Raw genomic sequence first — 20090 nt, forward strand, 5'->3', positions numbered from 1 at the left:
TCCTCTCGCTAGACAATAATGCATCTCCGTGGAAGATACAACACGGATCTGGGAATGCAGAAAGGATTGAATCGGTGTAGAAAAGCAAAGCAGCTCCTCCGTGGCCACATCATCAGAGGCTGCGAGGGAAGGGCAAGGAGGTTTCGTATGACATGACAGAAGAACAGAGCAGTCAGGGAAGGGGAAAAAAAGATGTTATTTATTGTCGAGCTGTGGCTTCTGTTAAACCCTGGTACTTAGAAATATCGCATCAGGCTTTATCTTCACTGAGTTTATTTTTTTTTATTTTAGAGAATGAAAGAGCCCCGATAAAATTAAATATACAAGAGATAGAATTAAATATACAGTGGGTATCAATTTCCAAACAGAATGCACGGGGGCTCCAAGCAGCTCTGAGCAGCGGAGAGAAGCTTCTGCCTTTGTAAAATATGTGAGCTGCTGACTGAGCCTCACACATCGGCTTGTTTCCAGGGCAAGATAGTTTTCATATTTCCAAGGGTATTTCTACTCTGTCTTTATGGTCAAGGAAAGTTTATGCTTTGAGAAAAGAGAGAGGAAAAGATCAAGAAAAATGAAAAGGGAGAGGAAGCAAAAAGGAAGGTTTCATTTTGTAATTGAGGCTTTGGACTGGGGTTTTTTAGACTTTTGAGCTTAGATTGAGGGAGGGAGGAACAATACAAAATCAAAGGGAGGAAAGTTAGCAGCAAATGGCCTGGTCATGGGCTTGTTTTCCAAGGGAAAAGAAAAAAGAAAAAGCCCAAACGCAACAGCGATTTAACTGGTTTGGAATCGCATCTTACCAACGGCAGCTCCAGGTTAGGATGGATGAGCACAAAGCGGAGCAGGCGCTGAAGGGCTGTATTTTCTAAATACAACCTGTGCTGCCAGAGAGGAGGAGGCTATCAAACAGGCCAAAGGAGGCACATTCTTGAATTCATGCCCCCGCTTAAATCTGCTTGAAATATTTGCGCTGAATTCCAAAGACATTTGTGAGCCCCTGTGTAAACAGCAAATGAAGCCAACTGTGTCAGGACACCCGTTACCTGCAGAAAACATAGTGACTATTTGCTGGTTTCAGTTTAAAAACAAATATACGGGACAGAGGCCCTGCAATCAACTTAGCAGACTTTTAATTTCTGATGCTATAAGGCCTTGCTGTTTTTTCTGTGTGTGAATGGCTGATTTGAATAGGTCAGGGGTAAGAAAGCAAGACTTCATTCCTTTCATGCTTGGAGCCGGCAATTATCCATTCTGTACTCTCAGATTTACATTAACGTGTGTGCTTTCTGGGCATGGATGTGTGTATGTGCACATGATACTACATGCATACACACACACACACTTAGATGGGAGTGTATGTGTAAGCATGGTGTGTGTGTATATATGTATATAGAGAAACAGAGAAGTAAATAGATGTATACAGAGGAAACCACGTGTACTCATAGAGCATGTGTGTAGTCACACATGCTGGGGACTATTATCCCAGGGAAAAAAGGGTGCAAGCAAGCAACCAACCAAATAGGAAAACTACCCGCCAAAACGAGCTCAGCACTTTTGCACAGTAATATTTGTTGAGCCTCCTTAGGCTGTGCACAGGACGAAATCTGCTCAAAGCATCTGTTCGGCCTGTTCGGCAGGACCCTATTCATGTCATGGGCCTTTCAGGCTCCAAGATGGATTCATAGGCTGGGTACTATTATTGTGTGTTTTCTCCTAACCTTTCAGGTCAGCTTCCAATAGACAGCTGGAAACGGCCTGTCACGTGGCCTTGGGGTGCCAATGTTCTGCCATAGGGGTGTCAAGACCCTGGTAGCTGGAAAAATCATTTTGGGGAGTCCCAGAGATGCAGAAGACAACGTACTACGACAGCTCCACGCTCTTTGGGGGTTACTCCTATGGGAGTGCCAATGGATTCGGCTACGAGGGTGCCCAGCAGTCCTTCCAGCCGGCCTCTCACATGGAGAACGACTACCAGAGGTCCGCCTGCTCCCTCCAGTCTCTTGGCAACACAACCCCGCATGCAAAAAGTAAAGACCTGAACGGAAGCTGCATGCGTCCAAGTTTGCCCCAGGAGCACCACCCGCCTCCCCCCATCTCGCCGCCCCCAAACCCTGCCACCAACAGCACCAGTAACAACAGCAATAACCAGTCGGGGAGCAGTAAAAGTGCCCCCAGCAAAGCCAACCTCAGTGCAAACGCCAGTCTCACCAAGCAGATTTTCCCCTGGATGAAAGAATCCAGGCAAAACTCCAAACAGAAAACCAGCTCCCCTAGCACAGGTACAAGGCTCTGCTTTCCTAAACAGTGAGGGAACACAGCCACTGGGTGCAGTGGTCTGCTTTGGAGGGAGGGGAGAGGATCCAGCAAGGATCCAGTGAGGATCCTGGTGTTGGGCATGATCCCAAAACTGCCAACCACATGCCCTGGCCAGGCCAAGCAAGCCTTGGCTTGTCCTGCAGCACTGACTGTGCACACTTGGTTCACTTTCAACACATCCAGAGCACTGCAGGGAGATACAACCAGGCGGTTGTGCACAGCCAATGTCTGACTGTGTACAGACAGATACATGGAAATGTCCACCCACAGCTTGGCCCAGCGATGCTAAAGCAGCGTGCTTGTTCTTTTCCCACCTCCTTGCCCCCAGACACAGCAGTAAACATGGTGCTCTCAGTGTATGTGTGTGTGTATAGGGCATGTGCACAAACACGTGTATTTTGCATGCATTCATATGCATCTCCAACATGAGAGAGAAAACAATCAGTAGAGAAATATCAGTTTTGAGCAATAAATTCATCTCAGCTTTGCTGCACACACTTCACTCTACATGAATATAATTTATGTGGTTTATACATGTTTATCTCACAGAAACGTAGGCACAAATGCCACCTTTTAAAGGCGTACATGTAAATATTTGGGTTACGCAAGTCCAAGACATACACAAGATGTGTGCATGTGCATTTGCACCTCAGCAAACACAATTCCTCCCCACACTGCCCTGTGTTAGTGTTAATAGGCTTTGCAGTCACTGCCCCCCTGCCAAATATTATTTTCTCCAAATTATCTGTTGGAAATAATCGACTCCTAAATAAATGGCCCTGGAATCCTTTTCTCCATGACATGATCAAATTTTCATAAACCAGGGGCAGCTTTGGAGAACACAACTCTTAATAAATGACATGATTATGGAGTGCAGGCTAATGCAAAGGGGTGATGGAAGGGGGGGGGGGTTGACTCTTGTGCCTGTTCCAGGATTTATTAAGAAACGATGCATTCAATTGCTGCATGTAAGTAATTATCTTTGATTTCATTTTGCGGCCAGCAGAAACCTGCAGTGGCGAGAAAAGCCCTCCAGGCTCCTCGGCCTCCAAGAGAGCCCGCACAGCCTACACCAGTGCTCAGCTGGTGGAGCTGGAGAAGGAATTCCACTTCAACCGCTACCTGTGCAGGCCCCGCCGCGTGGAGATGGCCAACCTGCTGAACCTCAGCGAGAGGCAGATCAAGATCTGGTTCCAGAACAGGAGGATGAAGTATAAGAAAGATCAGAAGTCAAAAGGCATGGGGTCTTCTTCTGGAGGGCCTTCCCCTACTGGCAGCCCACCCCAGCCCATGCAGTCCTCTGCTGGATTTATGAATGCCTTGCACACCATGAGCAGTAACTATGAAGCCCCCTCGCCACCTTCCTTCAATAAACCCCACCAAAATGCCTATGCCATGTCAACTAACTACCAAAACCCCATCAAAGGCTGCCCCTCCCAACAGAAATATGCCAACACGGCCCCTGAGTACGACCCCCATGTCTTACAAGGGAACGGGGTGGCCTACGGGACACCCAATATGCAGGGAAGCCCCGTCTATGTTGGAGGTAACTATGTGGATTCTATGCCCACCTCTGGCCCATCCCTTTATGGCCTCAATCACCTGCCACATCACCAGGCTACCAATATGGACTACAATGGGCCTCCCCAGATGCCCCCAAGCCAGCACCACGGACCATGTGAGACCCATCCCACCTACACAGACCTTTCCACGCACCACACTTCTTCTCAGGGCAGAATCCAAGAGGCGCCCAAGTTGACCCACCTGTGATAGGGAGCAGGGGCAGGCTCAGGCAAAGTGGATGGGACCCCACCATGGGGCATGGGAGAGGGGAAGAGGGCAGGATTGGCTTCAGGAGCATTTGTGTTGAGCTATCTTCTTTCTTTCTTTGACAGGGCAACTTCTACTAGCTTGTTGTGCTTGCTATTATTATTACTGGGTTTATTAGGCACAATTTCCAAGCATTTCAGTAGCTCTCTCTCTGAAGAGATATACCTCCTGTGTTTCAGTACAAATGCTTCTGAAGTGGATATGGGGTAGTTTTATGGGAATCTAGCCAGGTTTATGCAGCAACATCTTTCATTTCCAATCCAAGCATAGATGGTCGCTGACAATTTTTGGACATTGGAAAGGTGAATGGTCACGAGCCAAGTCTTTGCAGTTGATGTCTCTGCATCTACGTCGACATGCACAAGTGTATACATACGCAATCAAGATTTGCAAGAAAACTATCCTCTTCTTGACTCCTCAAGAGGAACCTCGTGCTTTTCCTTCCCAGCCTGAAGAGAAAGGGCACCAAGTAACTTCCCACCAGTCACCACATAAACTGCAAATATACAAACCTGCCAATGCCTGGGATTCACGCTCTTTTCTCCAGCCCCTGGCTCCCCTCTCAATAATAATAATAATCATCATCAAATTAGAATAAGAGAGGTCTAAGTATTGCAAAAGGTTCGGGAAACAAGGGTTTTGAAATGCCTCAACCCCCCAACAATAACAGCAGTCCAAAGAGAGGAAGAAAGAGTTGACAGGTCTGAATATTTTCCCACCTTTGCCTCTGATGACATGAAGTCTCCATTTGACAGTGTTGGGTCTGTTTTTGTTTGGGGGTACTTTTCTTTGGGTTCCTTAACAGAAAAGCAATCTTAAGACTCAGAAGTCCTACACTTCTTTCCTCCTCTTCTCTTGACCTTACGTGAAAACAGGGTATATTTGAACAAACGGAATGTCCTCCCATCGAAGCAGAAGTGAATGGATCTCTAGTATTTGCTAATGCTTTCTTGTCTGGACATCTTTGTTGCACTTAGAGTTTACATATAATGGGTATAAAAACAACTTTGAAGGGCTTTCGTCCAACTCAGTCGAGATGCCCTTCAATAGGTGTGTGTTCTGGTGAACATTCATATATATTTATTGGTTATAGCCAGTTTAAAATATTTTCCTTTTTTTTGGTATTATTTATCCCCAATATTATGTATTTATATGAGGAAAAAACAAAAAACAAACAAACAAAAAAAGAAGGAATCAAATTGTACTTTTTTAGTATTTACTTGTTCTAAAGGACATTGTGTTTCCTTGTCATTGTACAACAAGCTTATTTTAGTTATTGTAATTTAGGAAGACCAGTAGTTTTATGTTACCTTCGTACTTATGAATAATGTAATTAGTTCTACTGGAGGCATGAGAGCAGAACCAGCCTGTAATTGTATAGTCCTGAATTAGAACTATAGCTAATCCCTCCCTCCCACCTCACCCCGCCTCTTCCGAGCTCTTTCTTTGTTCTTATAGTAGTTATTTTGTTTCCTTGCTAAGGGTTGTCTGTCGAACAATTCTTGAATAAACTTTCTGTTATCAATTTTATCTCGTCCTCTCGCTGGGATTTAAAGGAGAAAAGGAGCCACACGGATGTGAAAACAGCGAGGAGAAGGCAAGAAGGGGGTCTGGGCAGCGGTTCTGGGTCTGTGTCCCCTCCTGGGGTGAGACCCGGAGGGTCTGAGCTAAGTGTGGCCCTTGCGCTGTCCCTGCGCGGTCCCTGCGCGGCCCGGCCCGCTCCCGCGGCCACAAAGAGGGTCACGTGGCGCCGGGGCCGGGCTGCCATTGGGCCGCAAATGAAAACAAAGGAAAAAGGATTAATGACAGAAAAAGCAAGATAAAGGGCGCGGAGTTCCCATGCGGGGCCCTTGAACAGCGCCGAGAAATCCCATTCCCGGTTATAATTCAGCGCTATTGAAATACTCGCACATGTGCGCACATGTGTGTAGGCACATGAACACGTATGTACACACGCATGCACACCAACAGCCCCTCAACCCCTGTACTAACACACGCCTTTGCAATTGCTATCAAAGGGGAGAAAAAGCCTGCTACTGAATGTTACATTATCAGTGGAAGCAAAAGGGAAGAAGCCCCTCCACCAGCAGCAGAAGCAGATGGGATAATACCGTGAATAATTTGCCTTTTATGCTCTAAAGCCCCAAGAAAACTTATATTAAAAGAGCGAGGGGCAATAAAAGTTTTATGATGGTTCTGGAAGGGGTGAACTGCTCTCTGAGGACTAGGATGAGGGGAAGGTCTCCTCGAGGGAAGCAGAGGGGGATGTGGGTTGCTGTCTGGAAAATAAAAAGGCTGGAAAAGATATTGATAAAAAGAGCTGGGCTGTAGAACAAGGAGGATGCTTGTGTGTGTTCTACACACTGTGTGCACAACCAGGGCCAGCCTGCGGACAGATCTAGTGAGGAACTGAGAAATGATCCCACGCTTCTTTCCGTCTTTTCATAAATGAAGTTCCGGGTTAATAATTATAATAAACGATGGTGTAACGGGGACAAGGCTCCTTTCCCTCCAGGGCTGTGCCCATTCATATAGGGACCGTCCCCACTCGGGGACACTGGCAGCTCGGAGCACGAACCCGTGGGGGCTCCTCTCGGGCTCGGCTCAGAGGACAAGGGCCTGGTTTCGGCTCGAGTTTGTCCGTGGCTTTCCCCCCCCCCAACCTCTCTCTGAATATATTTTCTTGTCTCTCATCCCCGTCGCCATGTTGCTGGGATTCCCAGGAATTAGCTAAAATCGGGAAGCAGCAGCCAGCCTCGGTTCCAATTACCGCCTTTCTCTGTCCTTCGCTAACCCAGTGCATTTGTTCTTATTTCCCCTGGAGCAGGGAGTTTTGTTTTGTGCCTCTGCGCGGCGCGTGGGAAAAATCCCTCTTTAGTCAAGAGGCTCCTTTTCTCTTTCCTTCTTTTCTTTTTCCTTGCACTTTACCGTCAGCCAAAGCAGCGTGAACAGTTGGGAATGGGGGGGTAGAGCTCCTTTTAGCACCCCAAACCGCACCTCAGCTCCCCGCTGTCCCCCAAAAGCGGGGAACCAGCAGCCTCAGGGCAAAGCCGAGCCTCCCAAACTGCCACTTTAACCCACCCGAGCAAGAAGCGATCGGAGACGCAACTATTCGTTTTCCCATCAGTAAATGGTGCCGAGGCTGAGCACGTTGATGCCTGTTTCAATAACAGCGTTCACAGAAATGCAGGGAAATTCTCCCTTAAATTGAGCTGCGTTTTGTAAATACTTTTTTATGTAATTCCCCCTCTTTTTGCTAAAGTGCGCTTCGGCCCCGCTCCAGCTTTGGATTTATTGTGTGTCTCTCAGGAGCCTTCACCACCCACACGGATGCTTAAGCTGACAAAAGTTTCCAGGCTTCTCCCTGCGTGAGTGGGGGCTGGAAAACCCGAGCCCCAGCTGCTTATCCCCCCTCCCTCCACGATTTTTACTTTCTAACTTCCTAAATTCGAGCCTCTGAATTGAATTTTGCCATCTTTCTTGGTTTAAATAAGCCCTCAGCAAAAGCCCAATCTCTTTGCTGAGTCAGTCAGGCCAAGCTGTCAAAAGTCTTTCGAGAAAAAAAGATTGATCGTTTCTCTCTTCTTTTGGGTTTGTGTGGAGCCAGGCACTTGAAAAGGGGGAAAAAATCTTCCTGGGAAACGTCTTTTCGTTTTATTTCTTTATTTTGTAAACTCTGGAAGTGGAAGTGACAAAAAAAGGGGAAAAAAAAAGATGGGAAGGAAGAAATGTGATTTCAAAGAAATCCATGCCTTTAAAATATGCTTGGCCTTTAAGGCAAGTGCGAAGGGTCTATTAAGTCTGGCTTTAGAAGCAGAAGGTTTGAGCTTTTCTTTATAAGTAATTTAACTCGGGAAATCAGGCTGGTCTAACTAGACTTGACTTGAAAGCTCAGTTGATTTCCAAAGTGCTCACATCCAGACTCGCACGGATGTAGGCTTCAACTCTCTAAGCTCTGCGATATACAGAGATATAGAGATACAGAGATAGAGATATAGAGATACAGAGATAGAGATATATAGCAGTATAGTGGTACTGAGATATGGAAGTATAAAGGCAGGTAGCTAGCTAGGTAGATGAATATATAGAGATACAGATATATCTGTGATGGGGAGCTTGCTCATCCCTGCCCACGGGCAGGCACTGAGTGGGGCACCGAGCACCTCCCGGGGATGTGAACTGTGGGGAGACCAGCGAGGGCGGCTGGAGCTGCCTGGCACAGGCAGGGCAGTCAACACCAGGCAGAGCAGGCAGCACAGCCAGGGCAGGCAGGGCAGGCAGCACAGGCAGGAGCGATGGCAGTGGCTGGGGTAGGGCGTAGAGGTTTTTCTGGGGATCTTCTGTCGCCTTTTTTCCCCCTTTTTTTAATCAATTAAAGAAAATAATGCTTTCTGTTTGCCACCAGGCCCCGCCTGCCATTGGCCAGGGCTGGCCACGTGACCAGGAATTGGCTGCAATTTCGCCCCAGTCTCGAGTTTAATAGAGCAAGGTCCCCATACGCCTGTATTATCAGCAATATAACAATTATAAAAAGCCCGAGAACCATCATCATCACTGCCATCAAAACTAAGGCCCTCCGATTTCTTGCCTTCTTCCCCTCCTCCTCCCTCTCCCCCCTCCCGCTTTTTAAACCGTGGGCCCTGGGAAAGCCATGAATTTTGAATTTGAGAGGGAGATCGGGTTTATAAATAGCCAGCCTTCGCTCGCAGAGTGCCTGACGTCTCTTCCCGCTGTCCTGGAGACATTTCAAACTTCATCAATCAAGGACTCGACATTAATTCCTCCTCCTTTTGAGCAAACCGTCCTCAGCCTGAATCCTTGTTCCAGCAGCCAAGCAAGACAGAGGAGCCAAAAAAGAACATCTCATGGCCTGCTTCAGCTCCAGCCCCAGCCTCCGGCGCCGCCCGGCCCCTTGGCAGCGGAATTCCCCTGGATGAAGGAGAAGAAATCCTCCAAGAAAGCTACCCAGGCTCCATCCTCTTCTTCCCCTCCATCATCATCCTCGGTGCCGGTCCCTGCCGCAGGATCTCCTGCAGGTTCGTATAATGAGGGGGTGAGGGGGAGTTGCTGCGGCCCCTTTGCTTCGCTTTCCCTCCCAGCCCTGAATTCTTTTACAGCCTACGGGAAAGAAAAACACCCACAAACACAAACCAACAACAAAAACCCGAATAAAGAGCGGATGGGGGGGGGGGGGGAGGGAGGAACAGGACGGGCAAGGCTGCATCAGCAGAATGGGTAGGAGGGAAGAGCGAGAGGCTTCGATACTGTGGGGAGAGGCAGCTCCCATTGCGGAATAAACTAAATACACCCCAAATCCTTCCCCAGGCAGCCGACAAAGCCGCAGCTTCCTCCCAGAGCTCCCCTTGGCCAGGCAGCCCAAGCCAGGCACCCTTTTCCCCTCGGGCCGCCGTCTCAGGCGCTCGGTAGCACCGTCAGGGTAGGAGAAGGGTGGGTACCGGCTGACCGGTAACACAGGCATAACGAAATCAGAGCTCCGCAACGTTCTTTGCTAGCGGAAGGAACGGGAGGATAAAAATAAAGAATAAAGGGAAGGAGTGAGCGGCAATTCCCATTATCCGCGAAGGCGGCAGCGACGGAAGGTCTCTAAAGGGAGAGGCCAGGGAGAAAAATCCTTTCTTTTCCTTGGGGCAAGGGGACCGGAGAGCGCTTTCCAGTCCTCTCCGACAGCGGGAACAGTTTAATTCCACATTTCTTCCCCCCCCCCCCGCCGCCTGTTAGAGCTGGGCTCGGCCCTGCCTGCCCTCGGGGGGGCGGCCCCAGCCCCCCCCTGCCCCGCTCCCCCTCGCAGCCTGCGGTTTTCTGTGTGTTTAAGACACCCAGGGGCCGGCAGAGCCCGGCGGCGCCCGGAGGCTCCGGACCGCGTACACCAACACGCAGCTGCTGGAGCTGGAGAAGGAATTTCACTTCAACAAATACCTCTGCAGGCCCCGGCGGGTGGAGATCGCGGCTCTGCTCGACCTCACCGAGCGGCAAGTCAAGGTCTGGTTCCAGAACCGCCGCATGAAGCACAAGAGGCAGACCCAGTACAAGGAAAGCCCCGACGCGGAGCTCACCTACCCCGCAGCGGACGAGGGCAGCGACCCCGCAGAGGAACCGGGAGGGAGCCCCGCGACCCCGGTGCCCCGCGGCAGCACCAGGCCGGGGGTGGCAGAGCGCGGGAGCCCGCCGCTGTTGGCAGGGGGGGCCGGTGTCGCCGGCCCCGAGGCCCGTGGTCCCCCCGGGAGCCAGGGCTCGCCTTTGCTGCCAGAGCTGAGCATCCTCTCAGCAGAGTCCTGCCTCCAGCTCGCCGAGGGGCTTTCCCCCGGCCTTCACGGAGCTTTGGAGAGCCCCGTGCCCTTCTCCGATGAAGACCTGGACTTTTTTACCAGCGCACTTTGTACGATCGATTTACAACATTTCAATTTCCAGTAGCGATTCCCCGCTCCCGCCCGGGCCGCCGTTTCTCCCCCTTCCAGGCGGCTGGAAACCCTTCAGCCCCAAGCAGCTTCCCCAGTCTCCTGAAAGGGGAGCAGCCCCAACCCCTTTCCCCAATCCATCTCTCATTCAATCATTCCATCCTGCCCCCCAAAGCCTTTCCTCCTCACATGGTGGGACCCGAATCACCTCCTCCCGTATTTATTCTAGAAGGCTTACATGAAAGAACAGCCCGAGTTTTGCTAAACGCAGGTATTTAATTCTAGTTTTATTCGTTTCTTTCCTTATTTATTTGAAAGAAGGTGCCCGTTAGTCCCCCTGCACATCCGAGATGTCAGTCCTCGAGAGGAAATCTTTGTCAATCCTTCCAGCGACTTTCTCAGGAATCAGAACGAGACTTTTAGATTTCTTAATAAAAGTCAAAAATAAGCATAAAAAAATAATTAAGAGAGGAATTTTGCTTCCTCTTTTCAAGTTTTAGATGTAGACTATTTATTCAAATCCTTTAATAGTAAATGGCAAATTATTTATTGTATATTATTTTCATAGAGTGAATAAATGTCTTTATAAAATCCAGACCCGTGTGTTGCTCGCTACGTATTTCCATCGAAAATGATCTATTTTTTGCCTAAATCATTTGCCTCCCTCCTTCCTGCTCTACAGCAATGGTGTCCCGGTAAGGTCCTCGTGTGCATTGAGAGGAGAGACAAAAGGAATTGCTCCCAACCAACATTTCAGGAGGTTTCTCCAAGCAAAAGCAGCCGTTGTCTTCAGCTCGGTTCATTTCCCTTGAGCTTGCTTTGTATTTAGCTTATTTCGCTTTTTCACTTAATCGAAGCAGGACATTTGTTCCCAATTTCAACGTCTGAGGCTGGATTTGTAGAAGTGTCCCTCCCTCCCCGCCCCGCACGGCGGTGCCCGGGTTGGGAAGCGTACAAAGGCGAAGCGCGGGGCCGCGCAGCTCCGCGGGGGCTACGCACGTTCCGCGGCCGAGCTGGGGGCGGCGGGGCCACGCAATCCCAGCTACTTTCCTTTCAATTCTCTTTCCCCCCCGCCTTTCGCCCCCAGCCCAACTTCTCGCCTTCATCTCACTCCTCGCCTCTCGGAGCGGAGAACACAGAGGCGCCGATCGCGTTTTAACCCTCCCGGACCACCAAAAACCCCCTCAAAAAGGAGGAAAGGGAGGATGAAACCCCCCCCCCACACGCACACACCCATGCTGGAGGGGTGGGTGCTGCCGGCATTTTAATCAACAAATAAATATTGCAGAAGAAAAAGGGATAAGATCTTAGCCTGAAAGAGGCCTTTTTTTTCCCCTCTTCCTTTTCCAGCCGTACAGAAGACTTCGGCCTCAGGGATCGGCCCTTTCCTCCCTCCGCAGCTCCCGCCTGCACGAAACCTTCCTCGCAACGTGTAATTTTAAACACAAAACTCATATATCAGAGAAGGAGGGGGGGGGCAGCTCGTGAATGAAAAGGGGTCAGAGCAGGAATCAATCGCGGTGACACCCCAAATAAATCATATTACGTCTTTGCTAAGTCATCGGTGTTTCCTCAGACACGGGGTGGATATTTGGTACGCGTTCAAGCGGGGGGTGCGCGGAAGTAACGCGGAAAGAGGAGACCGGGGGGAGGGAGGGCGGTGGGGGAAGGGGGGGGAGTACATGGAGGAGGGGGGACCCGCGGAGGCCGCCTTAAAATGGCGCGGAGAGGAGCGGAGTGGGGACCGTTGGGTCCTGGCCCTGACTCTCGGTTCCCCAGGCCCCCGACAAAGCCCGGCTGGTGCCTGGGGTTTGCTGGGGATGGGGAGGGGGTCACCGCCTTCCCCAGAGCCCCCAGGGAGACCTCCCGAGTATTTTGTTTGGGATGAAGAGCATCAGAGCCAGGCTTTGCTTTCTATTTCGGGCTGTAAAAAGAAATAAAATCAAATAAAGAAAGGCCTCGACAGATGTTTCCCAAATTACTGCTCGCAGAGCTGGATTACCTCTTCTGGCTGGAACAAAGGGAGTGGGGTGGGCATGATTTTACCTTCTTATTCTTAATAATATCGCCATTCTCTTCCCCCACCAGGCCAGCAGCCGTTGCCATCCGCTACCGGCTCACTCCTGGAAGGGTTTATATTGAAAATCGAAGTAGATGGCTGTTAAAATATGCGACTGAACGTTACTTAACACCTTCCCATAAACAAGAGGCAGCGCCTAGCGCTGCGTGCAGACAAGCTGCCCCCGGGCCGGGGGTGTCCTCTCGGTGTCGTGTCCCCAGCGCTGGTGCTGCCCCCAGACATCGTTCCTCTGCAGACAGTCCCGAGTTGGGCGGGGGCGGGGGGTGCAAAGCCCAAGCACAGCCCCACAGAAGGCTATTCATTATCTTTAAGTTTATTTAATATCTCCAGCTTCTGGAACGCACTCAGCGGCAGCGTTGGCACTGCCAGACGCTGTCTATCAAAGCGCCATTTGTTCCAGTGCTTTACATATTTCCCTTCTCGCCTTCCCCCCTCCTTACAATCCTGAATGTGGGTTTGTTGGGGACGGCAGGACCGGAGTCAGGAGTGGGGCGACCGGGGCCTGGGGGCTTGCAGTGATCCCGGCTCCTCACCGCCCGCCAGCACTCCCCAGGGCAGGCAGCTCCTGAATCAACTTCAAACTACGTGCGCAGGAGTAGATCTCCCCGCAAACGGATCTTGCGGCGCATTTCCACGAGCCCACACGCCCTTTTCCATGGGGAAGGGCGGAGGGGAAGGGCGAGGCGGAGGGGAGGGATTCCGGCCTCTGCTGATCCCGGTCCTGGGGAGGGATCGGGACGGGGAAGGGTTTTCCAACCCTCTCTCCACCATAAACCCTGACACCTTATCAATACAAATCTCTAACGAGGGCCCTTCTGCAGCTCGTAATGACTTCCCAAAGTTGCTGCAGGTCTAGGAAGCATGCCAGTCACAGCCACAGATCAATTCTACACCCACGGAAAGTGACTTAATAAATGGAAGCTCGCCAGTTATTATCCTCGCTAACAGCAGGGCCCTTCGGATTTGTCCTAATTAGCACGACTGAAATGTCGGAGGAAAGAAGGGGAATATTCAATAAAATTTAAATTATTGAATGACTGTAAGATTTCGCCATTAGTTCAGCCATTCTTTACCTTCTTCAAAATGTCAAACAAATGGGGAATGCGTATTTGCAACCTTGCCCTTCTGTTCTGTGCAACTGGAGGGCATATATTAAGCATATTAAGCGGATTCAGCCCTTGATCGTTGTCAAAACACTGCAATCGCCTCACGATTATTAACCTCGGAGTATGCAAATGAGGCGCGCTCGCACGGGTTGTAGGGATGCTAAAAGTAATATTTATCTTGTGCTGATCTAGTCTGGAGATGTGTTTGCTAAAGAGCTACTTGAAGCCCTGAGGAGGTTAAACCCATCCGGGAAGGGTGGAAACCGGTGAAGAGGATGGGTGGGAAGAGTTAAATTCTCACGGGAATCTCCCGACCTTCCTCACGAGTTGCCAGTGCCAGGCTCCGGCTTTCCGGGAATATCCCACCTGGGACCACTTTCTCAGCTGAGTTCTAACATCCTTTCCCCGTCCTCAGGGAGAGGGGGCCTTCTGCTCGCCGGCCTGGCACCTCCCGCATCCACCCCAGCTTTGCCGGGTATTATTTTTTTCCTCTTGGAAAAGGAAAATACGGAGTAGTGGGTCCGGAGAAACTAACTTAAGAAACTCTGGAATTCGGGCAGGTGAATCTAGCCCTCATCACGGAGGGATACTGTTCAGACTAACGCTGGTTGAGATGACCAACGCAGACCTACTGTTAGCATCATTGATGAGGTCTTTAATAAATTCATGCTCTTGTTAAAGGGCAGGTTTAGGTGGAGCTGGCCCAGGCCGAGCGTGCCGGGTGCTGGATCTGAAGGAAACCCGGAGGCTGTGGAATCCCCTGGGTCGGTCCGACCCCGGCCCTGCACCCCCCGGGCTCTGATCCCTCGAGGACGCTGAGCTGAGTTCTCAAGGAGCCGGGAGCGCGGCTGGCCTGGGGTGAGAAGCCAGGTCCAGAGCTGTCCCATCCATTCCCACCCAGCAGAAAGGCTTAAAGGAATCTCATCAGGGAGACGCGCCGGCTTGCAGACGCACTTCTGCCTCGGGGACCACATAGAAACACCCGATATCGGGTCCCTAGAGCAGTCAGAGAAGGAATTTTATTTGCCCGGGAGAGGCAGAAAGAACTTTTCTACGTTATCTTAATTGTCCCCTATTTATTATATAGCTCGGAGATAGCCCTTTGCTTGTAACTCATTAAAAGGCTCTCCTTCTGCTTTTCTTTGGACTCCCAAACTCTGGAGCATTTTTCCATGTACCGTTTGCTTTTCCTTCTTCAGTTTTCAGCCCCAAATATAGCTTAGTAAGCTATGATCTAACCAAGACACATGCCGGGGCTATAAATTTCTCTGACAATTCCAAGGGACAAGTCCTTTTTGGTGCTAACGATGCCCGCAGCCAACCACGCACCCCCAGCGCCAGCAGCGCTTCCTATAAATCAACCCACCAGGAGCCAGAAGTGACACTTCTTAAAGCACGACACAAACTTTCTCTGCAAAAGGGTTATATTTAACTCCAAAACGAAACGTCTGAAGACTTTGAGCACCCTGGAGCCTTTGGAAATGCCTCATTCCTTCTGGTGTCGCCTACAACAGAAAACTTCCCTGTCTGTCTCGGTAAAGATTTCCTTAAAGAGTGCTCCCACACAGCATCCCCAAAAGGGGCCACCCGTGGTTTAGGGGGTAGGAATTACCGCTGTCTCCCCCAAGACGTAAGTGAAAATCAAGTAACAAATATGGTGAAAACAAAGGAAGTATTTGGGGGATATAGGACAGATAATTTGGGAATCTCCACCTGCACCTTTTCTTTGCCCACCTTCCCTCTCTCAATTCGCCAAAGATGAGGTTTTAAAGAAATAAATGCAGTAGTGAAAGAATTCGGCTCCTCCGGCGCTTGGTTGTTAACGATAATCTGAGATTCGTTTCTCCTGCGTGTTAGAAGGGTCTGTACCGAAAAGGGGTCCAACACCTTCTGCACAAGGGGAATTAAACCCAGTCACAGTAACAGCGGTGATTTGTTTTCGGATCCAGGGCAAGGGAAGAGAAGGGAATTTGGGAAAGGGCTTCCCACTGCGACTGCAAGCACGTTGGTGCTGCGGGTTTCGAAAATATCGGGCAGTTGCCACCAGCCATGCATTTGGGGGAATAACACAGCACTTTGGGGGCTCAACGTGCGCCGCAGCCCTGCCCGCGGCTGTCAGCCTGGCAGCCTCGTAGGGGGACCCAGCATCTTCCGACCCGGTGCACCCCGAGACCCGCCCTGTGTGGTGCTTCCCGGGCTCCCGAGGCAGGTAAGAGCGAGGGGGGAGAGGCAGTGGCCCCTTCGCTTGAGGACACGGCTCTGCACCCCATCCTTCGTGATCCTACAGGTACCTCCGCAGCGGGAGAAAAGAGCCTTTGCCAGAGTGACCAGAGCTCCGCACGTCCCCTGCTCGGCTCCATTCCCATTGCTGCAGCCCGGCCCCGTGATCCGCTCCCCTAGGTCCGCGGTTCTCTGCATTTCATGGCTAAAATCATGATCCCGCCTTATCTGAGCATTCCATTTACCAGAGAAACTCCGTGCTTTCACCTCAGAGCTGCCTCAGCTCTAAACTTTGGTTACCCTTCGCTGAAAGGAGATGTAGAGCAGAACTTTCCCCTCCAGAACTCCACAGCAGCGAGCTCCCTCCCAGGGTAGAGCTGTATTTTAACGACATAAACCATCCCTTTAATGCAGCAGTGGAGTGAGATCACGGTGGAAAATGAACACACAACACGAAACAATTGATTCAAGGAAGGATTAAATATCTATCCTTTTCTTTTCTTTAATTTTAAGCCCATGAATCATCTATTAGAAGCATCGCTTAAACGGAATACATCCATTCAAACGCGAGTGCAAGGTAATACAAAACGCACTTTCGGAATCAAATTAGAAGCGGATTTCTCTTGTAAGGGAAAAGACACGAGAGTTGCTTTGAATCTTGATATTCACTTTCGGTTGGCTAACGTTTGTTACACCCCAAAACCTCCCTTTTGCACATCTCAGCATCAGCAAAGATGCAGAAGAGAGGAAGAGATGAACAAATTCTCACGCAGCTCTGGAAATAGTTTTCTCGTTATTCTTTTTATTGAAGGACGAGGGTTGCAATTGGCCACAGCTCACGGAGCGGGGGAGGCTGAGGGAGAGAGGGTGATGCTATGGCTGCCTGGGCTGTAGTTTCTTAACAAATGTTACCCAACGTGTTGCATCAGCCAAACCTACCAAGTCCAGGACGTGTTTGTGCCGCCCGAAGTGAACTTTTGGCCTGGGGGAGGGAAGAAAAAGAGCCCTCCTGGTTCTTCTTCGAGGCTGAATAACCAGTAAATATCCTGACAAGTAACAAATGACTGTGGGCGTCATATTGTTGGGTGCTCTTGTTTCCCTTCTGCTAACAAGTAAATAAATGTTGCCTACCTATGTTTCCATTCTCTGAGCAGTCGAGTGGCCGGCCCGAAGTCAGTGTCTTTCCACCTACTCATCAACTGGACCCTGTCAGGGGAAAGCTCTGCTCTGGGAGCAGATTTGGGGAAAGATCAACCAGGTTTGCCATGGTAAAGCAGATTTTAATGGTCCAGGGTTGGGTATAGCCCTTAAGACACCGTTTGTTTTCAGTATAAAGTGTGTAGGTGCACGGGAGAAGGGATGGAGAGGAAGATATCAGATAGACACATGATCATTTTTATTTCTATTCCTCTAATCGTAAAGCTGGGCATGCTATTTCTCCAACAAAGGACGTTCTGTCTTCCTAACTTTATTTCATCCCCTCATTAGAATATTGATTTAATTACATGGCTTTTACCCACACTGGCCCTAGACACAAAGCCGGGCTGGCAAAACTCAAACACATGAAGCGTTATTTTCCTTAGGAGCTTTTATTGCACGACTCAGCCCAGAAAAAGCCAAACGTGTCTAAGCCACCTCCTAGGGGAAAGTTTGGAAATGAAGAAGAAAGCATCCTTCCGGGCTGGGGCCAGAGCAGCCGGCCCTTCCCACCTCTTTTCCCTCTGTTTTTTTTTTTCCTGACATGGACCTAGGGTTGAGAAAAACCTTTTTAACTTGGGGCCAGGGGACATTCTGCTGGATTTGGTTTATCACACAACTTGGGGGCCTTTTTAGCACTTAAAACAGTCGTGGATGATTCTAGTTCTTCCTCCAGCCCCTCTTCCCCTCTACCTCCCCGCACCCCACTTCCCTCCTCTCCTTTAAAGTCTTTGAGGAAAGATTTTGACGTATTCGTGTTGTTATCAGATTGATGGGCAGGGTTTGATTGAAACCCCTTTGTCATGCAAATGTCAGGGCCTTGATGGATGAGCTCAGAGCCGTGACAAACTTCAGGAGCCCCTCTCTCATTGGGCTGGGCCGCCCTCCGGGGCCGCCCCCCCTGCCCCGCCGCGGGCTGCGGGCTGCGAGGGCCAGCGCTGCATGGAAGGAAGTTTTACAGCTTTGACATACTATCTAAAGGTTGTAGGGCAGGCGGAATCCCCCCCAAAACAGGCTGACCCTCCTCCATCACTGGCAGATGGACAATACTAGGATGAACTCCTTCTTAGAGTATGCAATTTGTAACCGTGGGACGGGCGCCTACCACCACTTGGAGCAAAGCTCCCCATCCTTCCCCCCTTGCTCAGGTAGCCCCGGCAGTGACACTTTCAGCGGGGACGGGCGCTTTGGCACGGGAGGGAGCGCGGCCGCGGCTGCCCACCTCCCCCAGCCCAGCCCCGGCTGCCGCCCTCCCTCTTCAGGGCGCTCCGGCCCCGTGGCGGGCGCTGCCCCCGCCGGGTTCCAGGCCCAGCCCTGCGGCCCCAGCTACGGGCACCACCAGCTCTTCCCCGGGCAGCAGGACTCGGAGGGTGTCTACTTCCAGGCGGCCGGGTACTGCGCCAACGCGGGACCCAGCCTCAGCTCCCTCGCAGAAACCTACTGCGGGGTTGTTCCGGCCCCCGGGCCCTACCAGCAGCAACACCTTTACGGGCAGGAGCAGCCCGGTTACTTGCCCGCCGTTTACAGCAACCTCTCGCCTGCTTTAAACGAGGACAAAGACCCTGCGTGTCCCCCCGAGCCATGCCCCAACGCCAGCGCCACGCAGACCTTCGACTGGATGAGGGTGAAGAGGAACCCACCCAAAACAGGTGAGTTTGGGGAGCACAGAACCGGGTGAGAGGGGTCGGGAAGGGGTGGCCCTCCTCGGATGTGGGCCCAGGGAGCTGGGCTTGCTGTCCAGGGGGTGGTTTGCTTTGGGATTTGGTGATGGTTTTTGGTTTAACACTATCTTGGCGCTGTGAAAAGCCAGATAGAGATTGCCCAGACACATTTGACGGGAGGGTCCCTGAGCTAAGTTTCCCGCAGGCCCAATGCGATTTTAGCCCAGCTTGGAATAGGAAAACCTCCAGGCTTCCTGCTTCTTTCCACTGCCGTGGCTTCCATTTCCCCTATTGTTCAACTTCCGTCTCCCCAGTCTTCCTTAAACCACATCCTTCCCTCCTCCTCCTTCCCACATCATGATCCTTGCCCTCCCACTTCACCCCACGCACGTTCAGGTGTCACGGCAATGTGCAGGGAACTGGAGGGAAGGGCTCCAAGGGAAGGGGACAGCTCTGCGGAGCCCGGGTCTGTCCTTTCGGGTCGGAGGCCGGGAGTGCCGGCCGAGGGACCGGGAGGATGCTCAGGGATCGCCCTGGCTGCTCCTGCCCTGCTCCTCTTTGGTCGTCCACAGCTAAAGCGGCGGAGTACGGACTCCTGGGCCAGCCCAACACCATCCGCACCAACTTCACCACCAAACAGCTAACGGAGCTGGAGAAGGAGTTTCACTTCAACAAGTACCTCACCCGGGCGCGGAGAGTGGAGATCGCCGCCACTCTGGAGCTCAACGAAACTCAGGTCAAGATCTGGTTCCAGAACAGGCGGATGAAGCAGAAGAAGAGGGAAAAAGAAGGTCTTGCCCCGGCCGCTGCCCCCAGGTCTACGAAGGAGGCGGGTGAAGCCTCGGACCAGTCCACCTGCACCTCCCCCGAGGCCTCTCCCGGCTCCGTGTCCTCCTGAGGGGCAGCTCTCCCCGCAGCTTCCGCAGGCTTCCACGCTCGGCGCGGCCCGGCCACACACACGCGTCGGGCCGGCCCCCTTCTCCCACTCGAGTTTCTCTCCCTTAATTTATAGACCCCTGTAAAACCACCGGACCCCGACGGAGCAGCCGGGTCTTCGTATACCCCAGCAAGAGGCGTTTGTCTCAGGGATGTTCCTCCTCTCCCTCTCCCCTTCCCTGTAGGAACTGCACTTTCAACTACACAAACTTTAAAACGAATTTAGTTTTCTCCCGTTTTTAAAAACGTGCACAACGACTTTCGCCTGCAAGAACCCTACTTTTGATACGGTTTTCCTACCTGTAAAAAGGTTTTGGGCATTTGTTTT

At 51.2% G+C, this 20090-nt stretch overlaps 3 protein-coding genes across 4 annotated transcripts; all 3 read left to right on the top strand.

Annotated features, from left to right (window-relative positions):
* Positions 1-1843: 1843 nt before the first annotated feature.
* HOXB3 (homeobox B3) lies at positions 1844-4086 on the top strand (the record flags this gene model as incomplete). 2 transcript variants are annotated; one of them, XM_080633636.1, is made up of 2 exons in its annotated part: positions 1844-2279; positions 3320-4086. In XM_080633636.1, the coding sequence occupies 2 exons, from the start codon at positions 1844-1846 to the stop codon at positions 4084-4086; spliced, it is 1203 nt and encodes a 400-aa protein (XP_080489762.1). The 2 variants fall into 2 exon arrangements, with proteins under 2 accessions (XP_080489762.1, XP_080489763.1); XM_080633637.1 differs by having other exon boundaries at positions 3323-4086.
* Positions 4087-8797: 4711 nt separating this feature from the next.
* Positions 8798-10578, top strand: HOXB2 (homeobox B2; the record flags this gene model as incomplete). The annotated part of the gene is made up of 2 exons (XM_080633285.1): positions 8798-9182; positions 9980-10578. The coding sequence occupies 2 exons, from the start codon at positions 8798-8800 to the stop codon at positions 10576-10578; spliced, it is 984 nt and encodes a 327-aa protein (XP_080489411.1).
* Positions 10579-18204: 7626 nt separating this feature from the next.
* On the top strand, positions 18205-19724 carry HOXB1 (homeobox B1; the record flags this gene model as incomplete). Its single annotated transcript, XM_080633577.1, has 2 exons — positions 18205-18814; positions 19399-19724. 2 exons carry the CDS (start codon positions 18205-18207, stop codon positions 19722-19724), a joined length of 936 nt encoding a protein of 311 aa, XP_080489703.1.
* Positions 19725-20090: the final 366 nt, after the last annotated feature.

This window comes from Psittacula echo (assembly GCF_963264785.1).
Source record: "Psittacula echo genome assembly, chromosome: 23".
Classification (NCBI taxonomy): Eukaryota; Metazoa; Chordata; class Aves; order Psittaciformes; family Psittacidae; genus Psittacula; species Psittacula echo.